This window comes from Canis lupus, chromosome 36, assembly GCF_011100685.1.
Source record: "Canis lupus familiaris isolate Mischka breed German Shepherd chromosome 36, alternate assembly UU_Cfam_GSD_1.0, whole genome shotgun sequence".
Classification (NCBI taxonomy): domain Eukaryota; kingdom Metazoa; phylum Chordata; class Mammalia; order Carnivora; family Canidae; genus Canis; species Canis lupus.
The window spans coordinates 17,397,969-17,411,606 of record NC_049257.1 but is presented as its reverse complement, the minus strand read 5'-3'; the positions used below and the strand labels follow the sequence as shown (position 1 = coordinate 17,411,606).

The following is a 13,638-nucleotide window of genomic DNA, read 5'->3' as shown; positions in this document are numbered from 1 at the left end:
GACTTCTGTCATAGGGACAGACATCAGATTATCACTTAATTGCTTTGCAGCGGACACACAGTAAGTGTGATATCCATTGGGTTACCCATGGAAGGACTTCCTTGTGTTAGTAAAGCATGCTGGGTCTCTGTGGCCAGTTCTATTATATAAGAGGGTGATGGACACTTAAAAAGAGTGACTATGGCATGTCACTGACTTGTCATCTGCTTTCTTCCTCCCATCTGACACAACTCTCCCTTGCCTATCAGCCAACCCGATCCTCCTTCTCCTATCCTCTAAAACAATTACCCACTTACTCTTAACACTATATATCCTATGGCAAGTCAGCATGCATGTGGATCTCCATGTGTGTGAGTAGAGTACCATGTGCCCTGCACTGGGCCAGGTGTCTTGACTGCGATGCCTTATTTATTCCTCACAACAGTTAAATGAGATAATGCATTTCAATTGTCTCACATACAGCTTGACTCCAAAGGAATGCATAATAAATTGTGGATATTCTTATTGATGATAATATTAAAACAATCCTACAACATCATTGCTATTTCATAGGCTGAGGAAAATCAGGCCCCAGAGATGTTCAGGAATTTGTCCAGGAGCGTGGCTTCAAAGTGGAAGAGTTAAGACTAGAACTAGTCAGTTTAACTACTTCTTCGTATACCTCTTCAATTATCATATAAAATTTAAGTACTGCTTGCTAAGACTCAGTAGGAAAATCGATCAAAGTAATATTTAAGCCCACACAGATTTTCGTTTTCTCCAGTCAATATATATAATTATTTATATTTATTTATCTCCATATATTAAGTCCAAGTCTCCAGGAAAAGAGAAAACAGCACTGCTCCCCCTCTGGCCTTCCAATTCCAATACTGGGGTCCACTTGACCCTCACCTAGTAGATCAAATCCATGCCAGACTGGGACACCAAACCTCCTTCTCATTAGAAGAAATGTAAACTATCATCGATTTTTCCCACTCTGATCCTGTGACCCAGTTCTAACAGAACAGGAGCTCTAACAGAGCTTCTGCCTCAGCTGGGGAAACTGAGTTTCTGTCTGCATCTCTTCCTTGGTAACCTGCCAGGTATCTTAATTCTTTTCAAAATGGCCAACCGCCTGGTTCTGACAACCCTCCCTGGGCCCCAGTGCCTCTCCAGCACCCTCCTGTGGCCAGGCCTGTTTCTCAGCACACCCAGTTGCCCATGTCCATTGCTGGGCCTGCTTCCTGACTCTCTGCCCGTCACGTTACCACTAGTTAGACCTACTCAACCCTTCACCCTACCAATCTGGGGCCCACGCAGCAACAACGTTTAGCTTCCTCCCATGTTCATGCCCTCTAGACAGCTCTGCCTCCCTCCACCATGAGTGGTCTCCAGTTCCCAGCTCTCCTCCTCTACCCAGCTAAGCACCAATTGAAATCACGAACATTATCTGGGTAAAGGATGTGTTTCAGTGGGATAGGCAGCGTCTCATTATCTCCATTCATACAAGTAGGTGTCAAGTAAGTTTACAAACATGCCAACAAAGCCACCCTGATGGAAGGCAGGGGATATTCAGCAAAGGATATACACCCAGAGGCAACCTGAGTCAGAACACTCCAGCCTTGGTGGGGGAAATCCCCTGGAGGCAGTGAGTGAGAAAAGCATAGCCTGTAGACCTAGATTCAAAATTCTTCTCTGCTAATTACTGATCTTATGGCTTTGGATAGAATGATCCCAGAAATTTCAATATCCTCATTTATGAAATGGGCACAATTTTTCTTACAAGATTATCAGTAGGACTCAATATAAATAAAATAATATATAGACAGGTTGCTGGCACACAGTAGATGCCCCATAAATAATGGAAAAGATTATTTCTGACTTAGTCATATTTATATACATGTATAGGTTAACTACATTTTTAAAAAGCAAATTATATTTTTCTATTATCTAAAGAACAGAGAATCTCTAGATTCATTTTGTGTTAATCTTCAATTAACAGTGGTTCTTCAACACTTAAATTCCAAGTTTCTCTGTCTCCCAGTCTGGATGTCAAGTGGTTTGAATGATCTGCAAAACACTTCAGCTCTCTAGGGGAGCTTGTATTCAAAGGAACTCTTCTGACTGAATCCTGCTGTAAATCAAAGAATCCTTTTGTGCTGCTACTAATCACCCCTTAATTTGTCTGCTTTGTACATCTGAATTATGATATACTAGGTGTTCTTAAAGCAGGCATTCTCATATGAAGCATTTTATTTGTCTGTTGCATTATAAACATTGCTACTCTATGAAAATAGGAATGGTGTTAAGAAAGCCAATGGCTATGTATCACTGATATCTGAGTTAATAAATAAGTGCCTTACAAATGTCTATACACATCTGCTGAAATTCAACTTATCCAAGTTACAATCTGGCAAAATTTGAAATAACTAACAATCAACAAAATAGGCATACGAATTCTCTGTGATAAATACATCAAGATTTTTTAACACTCCTGTAACTTCTAGGGATATCAGATTTTTTTAGTAAGCATATTTAAATCATTTCTATATTAACAGCTCAAGAAAAGTTAGCTGTCTCATAGCATATTTATTGTTTTGGCCACATGCTGGGTTTAACATCAAGGAACAAATTGGTCTTTTAAGTGTGTAGATCCTGAAACATAAATTCTTACAAAGTAAATATTTTGACAATTTTTATTTTAGGATTATAGGAAATACTTGCCATTAGGTTTGGTAGTGCTTGGGTTTATTTCATGAGTTTGAATTTAGTACTGGAATTTATTGAGTGCTCCAAGTCGTTTTAAAAAATTAAAATTTAATGTTACTTAATCTCTAAATTTCTCAATTGTATGTGCTGTCTAAAGAATTTATTGCCAAGCGCGAAGGCAAAATACTCCTAAGTCAAATGTTTTTTTGCTAACAGACAGCAAAGACAGGTTTGTTCCTTTCATAGCACTTGCCTGGAATCAGAGTATTAGACACAGCTTAACAAGATCAGACAAGCTGGCTGCAGGAAGTTTTGATGAGAATGGACTAGCATTATTAGCCTTCTGATAACTGAATCAGAGGCCAGCTTCATTTGAGCAGAGAGAGCCAGTTTGTCCTGCACTGTGGCTCAATCTTGCATCCACCCAAAGAATTACATGGCAACAAAACTAACTACAGTACATGGATGCCTCATGTAGGATGCTAAATAAACTTCTGATCGGTTCCTAACCAATAGCATGACCTGAGCAGACAAGTTGTAAGAGATTACAAACAACGACGACAGAGTTGGCAGCTTTCACGTTTCACGGGCTCATTAAATGTGTTCAGAAAATGTTCCCTAATGGCAGTTATGTTCTCTGTCTGAAAACAATGGGGTGAAATCAGAGTAAATGAGAGCACCCAGACAGGCTAAGACAGAATGACAGAGAGAGATAGAGAGAGCCACATGATAGACATACTTGTCCTTCAAATTTCATAACCAAAAATGCAACAACACTTAAAAACATTTTTGTAGAGACAAAGAGAGGGTAAATAAAAGCACATTTTATTTGGGGGGGAAGTACCAGTAAGAGACTGTTTTCCAAAACTGGACCAAAAATTGCCAGAGAATATCACAGAGGCAGATTAGAGGGTGGATAACATGCAAGTGCCAACAGCAGCCAGGATTCTCTGATCCCACGGAATGGTTGAACAATATTGATTGTTGAAGTCTTGCCATTCCAATACTGCGAACATTTCCTGCTTTCTCTATGCTAGCATTGCCCTCTTGTGATAAAATGGGAACACTGCAGGCATCACAACCAGCAGCACTCCACTCTTGGGGCAACAAATGTTTCCTTCTGGAATTAGTAAGATAAAGTACCAGAACCCCTGCTATATTGCAAGCTTTGCATTAAGTGGCTTATAGACATTAATTTATTTAAGGTAGGAATAATTATTTCCCGCTTATAGGTAATCTAACTTGCCTGAGGTCACACAGCTAAGAAATAGCAGAGAGGATTTCAAAAGAGGTTTAATTTTTTAATCACTGTTGCATTAGGTAAACACACTTTAAATAAGCATCTGTGTCAGAGATGTAGAAGTTTTAATGAACTGATACACCATCTTATTCTCTGTTTTGTAGCATGAACTTTGAGTCACTAAGTAGCCATGAGAAATTCTTTCACATGACTAGAAAAATACACTTTTTGGGTACAAAGATTAATTATTAAACCTTATATATTTCTAGGATTTAAATATTTGCCACCATGCCAAAAAAAAAAAAAGCCATTCATTTATAAAATCTGCAGAGAAAAACAGGACCTTGTCTCTCCTTTTCTTTCTGAAACACACATACACACAGATGATTGCCTATTCATTGTTTTTAAGTTTACTACTTGTGTAAAACTTGTTCCAATGTTCACTTCTCACTCTAAATCCATTCAAATACCAACGAGAAAAGAGCACACCCATAGCATTATTCATTCTAGTGGGAACATAAACTCTCTTTTAGGCCATTAAGTTAAATAGGTACCCAAGATAGGCACACTCTTGAGCACAAGAGTTCAGCTGTGGGTGTCTGAAGGCGTTTGTGTCCCGGTTAGACTTAGGTAAGACTGTGTGTGGGGACAGGTATCAGTGGGAACTGGGAGGATTAATCCTTGATACGATTTGTGCTGCCAAGTGGAAATCTACATGAGCATGTGACCAGTTGGGATACTGTAGGTTAGTGGTGGGTTCTGGGGTAGGTCCCTTTGCCAAGAATTCTGAGTTTCAAGGGGTCAGACAAAGAATGGCCAAGGCAGGAAAAACACCTGGAAAGTGGAAGAGGTGCCTCTGACAATTACATAGGGGCATACGGTACAAGTGTTTGGGGAGTAGGTTTTGTTTGTAGAGTAGTAAGCAATATAATTTATAGGAAGATCTTTCCAAGGATAGCAGTCTCTAAAAGTTCATCAAAATAACAGGAACAGAATAGTCTATATATTTCCCAGAATTTTCAGTACAAACATAGTTTCAACATAGTTTTTGAAGTTTCCTTTCAAAGCAAAGGAAATGAAAGCAATGTAGCACCAGCTACTCAGGGAAGGCCTCTGAGAGGTAGGGCCCGTTATCTCTGTCTTCATGCAGAGACTTTTGTCTCTCCCCTCCAGTCCACGCTTGAAGCCTCCTCCGACTGGGGGGACTCACCCGAAGGGAAAATAGGGAAGCAGGACAGTGTTGCCTTGGGGCTCTGATGGAAAGGCCTGTGTGAGGAGAGAAGTCGCTTCTAATCAGCACTCAGTAGGATTTTATACCACTGTCGGATATGTCCTGAGTCAGGCACAGACCTGCAGGGTGAGACAGAATCATGCCTCCCCAGCTGGCAGACTTGTGGTTTCTAAAGTGACTGGGTGGGCCTGCTCCAGGCAAAACTTGGAGGTGAGCCACCCTTGCTCCCCGCAGTTCAACGGCTTTCTATCTCTATCCTCTCCTCTCAGGAAAGGGTCTGAAGTTTATGTTACCACTCAGTGGAGTGTTTATATTTTAATATTTTTCCCAAATGTGGAATCCACAGCTTTCTTGGTCCGAATCTTAGTTAGTTAGGTAGGCATGATCCAAGGGAGCAAAGAAGGATCTAGACACCACTACCACCCACAGACACTAGAGGCACTGGGGAGCAGGGGCCGTTTAAAGACCCTTTACAGACACCCAGGCAAATGGCCAAACATGCTGGCTAAAGGGAAGGATGTCAAGAGCAGGGCACTAGACTGGGTAAGGAAGTCTTGCTGATTTCCAGCTCTACGGGTTCCCACTGTGTCGTCTTCAGCAGACCACTCATTCACCTGGGACTTGAGCAAGATACAACACAGTTGGGTCTGTCTACTAGGGTGGCTCAAACAAAACAATGTAAGTGAAATGCTTTCTAAATGATGAGAGTTATTACTACTATGCTCGTAGCATGCCACCAATGAGATGTAAGTGTGACCCTCAACCTAGAATTCAAAGAATTCAAGAATAATCTGACCAAGCTATCATAAAGAAGGCAAGCTCTGTTTTCTTAACCTAGTAAGCAAAAAGGTATAGGGGAATGATGAAAACAGAGAAAAAGTAGTATTATATTAAAACAGGCAGAAAGAGAATATGAATTTACGAGCCAAAATATTTATGCCTTTTGTATTCTTCAAATTTATGTGAAGTTATATCTTCCTATCTCCATATAAAAGAAATAGAGTGATTTTGCTCAGAAAAAAATTCCATCAAATCAAGAATGCCTAATAAGTGTATGACATAAAAATACTATATCAGAATCTATGAAGCGTTTTTTTTTTCTTGTGTGCTCCTTACTTCAATTAGTGGCATCACCATCTACCTCTTCATTCAAATCAGGATCCTCACTTTCCTTCAGCCCTCATACATTCCATCAACACAAATGCTAATCCTGTCACCTCCACTTTGTACACAGTGCCTTAATCTCCCCCCCACCCCGCCTTATCATCCGTATGTATCTATCCCACCCTCTAACGCAGAAACCTTTTGAACGGATGGGCCATGCTCATTTAACTCATGATCTAAAAGGTGGAAGGAGGCCTCCGCATCCCAGCAGCAGCCCAACAGAGTGTGAGAAGTGGACCTTCCCCAACAGCATGTCTCATGTGGAGCAAACACCTGTAAGATGGGCCTGGAGGTGAGAGATGTGGAGCTCTGAGCTGGAATCAGGCCAGTGGTTGCAGGAGCTACAGGGGGAAAGCTTCTCCCCACATTCATTATTACTTCTGGTTAGCACCTGTACAACCATAATGGTCAAGAACTTGAGCCCCAGAATCATGGAGAACTGGCTCAGATACCTAATGGCTGTGTGACCTTTATTTAGCGTCTACCTGTAAGATGACACTAATAATAGCACCAAACCAGGAAGGGCCAATTGTAGTTGAGTAGCCAACAAAATAATGCTTGAGAAGTGCTTTTCACACAACTACCTGTAGTGGGTGCTCCATTACCATGGTCTATGTCCACCATTCTGGCTCAGCTAATACCCTACTGAGAATATCAGAGGGTATTTCTGAAACTCAGAGACAGGTTTGGGAATTTATCACTACCATCTTTGACTTCTGACTCTCAGATGAGAAGAAAGGCACACAGGTCAGGGAGAGACTTGAATGAAAATGGAGGGGCAGGCTAGCAACAAACAGCCCTACTCACTTTGAAAGATTTCACACTTCTGTGCGGTTACTTCTTTTCTCTTTCCTTAATTTGCTTTTAGTCTCTTTTAACTTTTCTTCTGTTTCTTCTACTACTGCCCTACTTCCCTTTTCTTTCTGTGTGAACAACAGGAAGAACATGAAATTTGGAGTATGTCAGACCTGAATTCAGATCTTCATTTGGCCATGCACATTTGTGTGGCCCGGGCAAAGTGACACCTCATGTCTCTGAGCCTTGTTTTCAAGCCCAGTTGTAAAATAGGACATGAATGCCTAGAAATGATACACACAGAACCCCTAACATGTAAGATACATGGAAGGCACTTAGCAAAGTTGTTGCTGGTCTCTGAATTCTTAGTTAGCAATTGTAGGTATTTCCTTGCTTTCCTCCCATGGCCCATTACCCAAGCCCATTTCACTACCCACTGGGGTACCTGATGGTTAATTTTATGTGTCAGCTTGGCTTAACTATGGTAACTAGTTGCTTAGTCAAACATTAGTCTACATTTTGCTGTAAACAATATCTTCAGATGTGTTTAACATGCACAATTGGTAGACTTCAACTGAAGCAGATTGTCCTCCATAATGTGGGTCAGTTTCATTCAATCACTTGAAGGATTTACTTAAAAGTAAGCATGTTTCCCTTGAGGTTTCCCAAAGAAGACAGAATTCTGCTTCCAGACTGCAATATGGGAAATCTGCCGGCATTTCCAGCTTTTAGATTCAAGACTGCAGCATCAACTTTTCCCTGATCTCCAGCCATCTGGCTTGCCATACAGATTTCAAACTTACCAACCTCCACAGTCACATGAGCCAATTCCTTAAAATAAATACCTATCTAGCTAGCTAGCTAGCTATCTGCCCATCTTCTATTTGTTCTATTTCTCTGGAGAATTCTGACTCATAGACAATAGTATTCTGATTGGCTAACTCATCACCCTGATTTGGCCACATCCCCAGTGGGCAGAGATCCAGAGCCCATTACAAGGCCAGCACAGGTAGAAATGGCTTTTTTATTTCTCCCTGTCAAGCAACTTGCCATGGGAGGAGATCCAGCCATCTTGGTCATTCTTTTTAGCTTCCTCCTCCCATGTTGCTGCAACCATATCCTTCAAGTGACCAGCTCTGACTTCTCTCTGGAAGGCTGGAGGATATAGAAGTCAATGAGCTTTCTCTTGCATGCATCTCAATGATATAAATGATATATCCAGAAAACCCTGGCTAGACAATACAGGGGGAAGTACACAGAGAAGGCAGTAAGCCAGCTTTGGTATAAAGCTAGAATTCCCAATAACTTAAGAGAAGACCAAGACCAAGCCCAGCTTAGGAAAGTTCTCAGCATAGGTCTGAGGTCAAAACCACAGCTGACATTAAAAGCTTGTTAAGATTTTAAAAATCCCACAGCTAACAACAGAGTATTACTCAGCTGTTCTTTGCTAGGACCCCATGGTGAGAGAGAATTAGTCCAGGGCAATATTCCAGGAGCACCTGGACAAATCCTATTTTAATACCATCAAAATCTCATGTCAGCTTTGAACATTTGATGTGTCGGCGCATCTATGTTGATGTTATTTCTCATCCCTTAGGTACATCTGCTCTGCCTTTCTTCTTTTCTTCCTCCCCGTGCTCTCTTTCCCTTCTCACCTTTCTCCTCCTTAATTCTCATTTCCTCCCCTTTTCTCTCTTTCCTCACCTTCTCTTTTCAGTTCCTCTCTTCTCTCTATCATCACCCATCCAGGACCACCCAGAGGATTGAGGAGAATCATCCTCTACTAGGCCCTGTCTCCTCTACACCTCCACACAGGTGACCTGGTCACGGTAAGCATCAGGAATAGTTCTGAGCAAGGAGCCTGAGGGTTCCCACCGGGACAGCAAGCAGTCTGCGGTGGAAGGTGTGCAGAGATAAGAGACATGGGGAAATGGGAAAAGATGACAAATAGCAGAGAGAGGGAAGTTGCAGGAGTCATCACATTTCTTTTCAGTCAAAAGCACAGAGCCGGGCCTCAGAGCCTATGTTCAGGTGACTGACTTCTTGGGTTTGAGTCCTGTTTCCCCTAATTTCTAGATATGTTACTTGGGGCAAATTATTTAACGAGTCAGGGCCTCACTTCCTCCTCTGTAAAACAAGAACAGTAATATGACCTACTCTGTAGGGTTGTTGTGAGGGATAAAGGAGTAAATAAATACCTATTAGGTGCTTAGAACACTGCCCTGCACATGACAGATATCCAAGAACACTAGCTGTTCTCAGTTCCATTGAGTAACTGAGGCATCTTACAAGAATAAAAATCACCTCTCACATTGGCCTTCTGAACTCTGGAGAAAACTGGCTCTGTGAGAGAGGGGAAGAGGGATAGTCCCAACAAGTTGAAAGGCACAAGTTCCAGGCCGTTTTCAATGGAACTTTCTATGCAGTGATGCACAGAAAAAGTATCTAAGGGTTAAGCAGGACTTGGGCACTGGCCTGAGACTCTAACCATCCATAACAATGGGAATAACACTGGCAACCATATTCTAAACTCCAAATGCCCATTTACCAACATTATCTTTGGGATACTTTTCCATTTTTAGATGGTTAACTGCCCATAACTCCAATATACACACATGTTCCTACAAAATTTAAATCCCAAATTTAGTGCATCATAAATGTTTCTCACATTTGAAGTGTGTTACATATGAAAATGGCTCAGAAGCACTGTCTTAAACATGGTATTTGGCTGCAGGCTATTTGTCCCTTTAACTGATTTATAAATTTATTTTTTATAATTATTTTTATTTTATAATTATCCAATTCCCTTCCCGTAGTTTTTATATGAATGCTGAATACGCAGATAGAAAACTTGGGCCATTTTCAACTGAGGCTTGAAGGTGGCATTTAGAGATTTAAGGTTCTTGGCTCCGAAGTGAAAGTTCTGTACATTTGGGCCCCATGGAAAAAGGATGAGCAAAGGTCACTGCAGATGTGAAAGGATTGTCTGAGTTCAATTTTAAATATTCATAAACACTGTGGGGGTAGGAGGAAGGAGACAAAATCAGTGTTATCTACTAGGATGCTAAGCTTCTCAGAGGTCATTAATGAAGATCAAGCAAGCAAGTTCCACACTTTGGAAAAAAAATATCTTATTGGTTCTTCCACATTTGAGAAGATAAGGCAGAGAAACAGTGAGAGATTTATAGGGAGACTGCATCAACCTCATTTCCCCTGCATCACTGCAGTGCCTCCAAGGCTGATAAGGATATCACTTCCAGGACAAAGGAAAGTAAGGATACCAGACGGAAGAAGAATCTGAGGAAAAACCTAGAAAAACTTGATTGTCCCCTTTGCTTACATTTCAATTTATATGACAGCAATTTATCATATTGCAATTGAATCATTTGCATTTCCAATAGATACCAAGCTCCCAGAAGACAAGCATTGGGTTCCTGCACCTCATGTTCCAACACCTGTCACCATACTCAAACCATGGAAGATATGCAGTATGTATGTTTGTTGGGTGACTTAACAGAAGAATTCAACAAACCCTTGTCAAACTCCTTCCTATGGAAAAGAGGGAAGGAGTTTGAAAATGTAACTTTGATGGCATAAAAGATATAGGCCTCATGTGTCTTTAAAAATAATAATAATAAATCCTACTTAAAGAAAAAAAAGAATAAAGTATCTCACCTGGTGACTGCTGGTCTCAGACACTTTAACATCCAAAGACCCTGCCAGGACAGCATACCAGTTTGTTCCAATATCACCCTGGCGAAATACTGCAAAAGAAACAGTAAGGTAAATGTACCAAATGTAAGTTGGTTTTACCGTATGACCACTGATCATTATAAGCATGACCTGGATCTAGCAAAGCTCATCACCCTTCCTCTATCTGTTCTCATAAAAGCATGACATATTTCTCTTCTCCTCATCTGTCCACAGAGCTGTATCCTATTTATTCTTTGAAGTGGAACTCTACTAAAAGGAACTCTTGGGGCACCTGAGTGGCTCAGTCAGTTGAGTGTCTGCCTTTGGCTCAGATCATGATCCTGGAGTATTGGGATCAAGTCCCATGTCAGGCTTCCTGTTCAGCAGGGAGTCTGCTTCTACTTCTCCCTCTGCTCCTCCCTGTTTGTGTTCTCTCATGCGCGCTCACTCCCTCTCTCAAATAAGTAAATTTTTAAAAATAAATAAGTAAATAAAGGAAACTCTTATATTTAAAGAGTAGTATTAAGGGATGATAATCCTAAATGCTATAAGATCCTTTGAATTTAAGAAGAATTCATTGATGTTTTATGTAATTTATCTTAAATACATTTCATGGTACTGTGATTCTTGGAAAATTATTACTCTAGATGGGGCACATATTAACAAGGTTAGTTGATTCAACAAAATACTAGTCTACAACCCCAGTTTCCTAAATCTACTTATATTAAAAGCAATGTATTTTTAGAATATGTCTCCTTTAAGCTAAACAGCAAATGAGTAAGAAAAATAAAATCTGCCTTCAAAATTTTAACTACCACTATCACTGCTTGTTTTCTTATATGTTTTGTAAATTCACTGCTTTTAGGCATTAGGCATTATCTACTCTTTGGAAATGACTCTCATTAGAAATTTCTGAACCTGATTTTGCTTTACTTTTGTACTCAGAGAGAAAACATTTAGATATTTAGATAGAACTTTAGTTCTCATATCCTCACATTAAGACCAGTAATTTCGAAAATCATTCTGAAACACTGTTTCAAAAATCTCATACAAATCCAACTATCCTTTTAAATATTCTGGCTGAATAACTAGATTGAATGATCTGTTATTTTAAAATTCTTTTCACAATTAGAGTCAGAGATCAAGTGACTCAATTTAAATCACATGACAACTCAGTGGGACAGCTGAATTCTGGCAGGGCCAGTGCTCCTTGCATAAGAGTAAGCTCCTAGGAGCCATGATAATGATGACAAGCTGTTCTAAACTCCCAAGACATGCTGTGGAAAGATAAGAACAACAATGGCATCCTAGACAAGTGCAGTAATAAGCTTAAGATGAGAGACTGATGAGTTCATAGCCGGCCTTTCCAGTAACTCTGCTATTCCTAGCCTTTGTAAGTGATTTAGTTTGGCGTTATCATGAACTGCTTGGCCCCAAAAGACATTACCACTTGCCAATCAATTTTACATTACAAAATGAATCATGGAAGATTCATTTTGAAAATGGCCTTAGGAAACAGAAAATAGAGTCTCATCCCCAAATAATAAAGTTTCTGATTAAAAATAATAATAATAATAATAATAATAATAATAATAAAGTTTCTGATTATCAGTAAAAAATAAATGCCACTTTGAAAACAATATGTATCAATAATTTTTTAAATATAAGCATGACCAAGTTTGTGTGTAGACATGTGGGAAGACATCTTGAAGGATACAAAATGTTAATAGCAATTTCTGAGTTTGGGGATTGTGATTTTTACTTTTGCTTGTCTTCCAAATTTTCTACAATAATGTTTGACAGTGTTGGTCTCCCACTCAGAATCATGCCCTTCTCTCCTCTTATCTAAGTTTACACAGATTTTATACAAGTTTCCATCCTCCTCCACAGGACTAAGAGCTCAGAGCATCGAGTTTCTTGCTTGATGTGAGATCCAGTAAAGCAATCATGATTGGTCCAAACCAATTTCAGTCATCCCATTATCTTTGACAGTGACTGGTTTTAATGTGGGTATATGATGTAATTCTGGCCAATGAAACAGAAGTCTACTGGAGGTCTTCTGAAAACAGACACAAAAAGAAATAGTCCTACAGCAGGATATCTTTGTATTGTCATGTGATGGGCAAAATATGCCAAAGAGGCATGTTGATTATTTTGAATCAAAGTTATTTGGGAAACAGTCAGTGCAAGGACACTCTGACTCTCCTCTCTGTCCCCTGGAAAGTAGGAAATAAGTCTCCCATGTGAAAGGAACCCTTCGTATATCAGGAGTTACACATTATTACCAAACATACAGAATTCAGGGCCAAGAAGGCTATATAAATAAACTCTGCTTAGTTTCTTCACTAATTAGTATCCAAGTATAAGTTTCTTTGTGTTGTTGTTTTTCCACAAACTTACTGTTTCTTTATCTAAAAAGCATCTAAACAGCTTGCTTTGGTCACATCTTAGATCCCATATCTACGAGGCCACCATATCTATGAAATTTAATATAATTTTTGATCCCATTAAAGTGTTTTATGTCAATTTATTAGCCCAGCCAAAAGAACCACAAGGGGTAGGGAGGATTTTTCCCCTCCCAACACATGTGATGCCTCTAATTGCTATAGCTGTCTTTGAATCACTTGGGTCAAGTCTGAGAATAAAAGTCAACACCTGAGGATTCAAAGCAAAACATATACAAAAACAAAAACAAAATGGGAGAGAGATGTGACCTTAGTAATGTCTTCAAGTCATTTAACTAACTAACTCTGAACCCATCCTATCTCAAGACTTCTTGAATATGTGTAATTGATTTTTCCCTCCTTGTAGGAATAATTGATATTTA

General features: G+C 39.9%; 1 protein-coding gene across 3 annotated transcripts in view; it reads right to left on the bottom strand.

Annotated features, from left to right (window-relative positions):
- Positions 1–13,638, bottom strand: part of RAPGEF4 (Rap guanine nucleotide exchange factor 4) — a 282,834-nt gene that overhangs the window by 221,175 nt on the left and 48,021 nt on the right. For all 3 annotated transcript variants that reach the window (XM_038584850.1, XM_038584851.1, XM_038584852.1), the window contains exon 3: positions 10,794–10,882. In XM_038584850.1, coding sequence (XP_038440778.1) covers positions 10,794–10,882 — 89 coding nt within the window. The remainder of the gene's footprint in view (positions 1–10,793; positions 10,883–13,638) is intronic.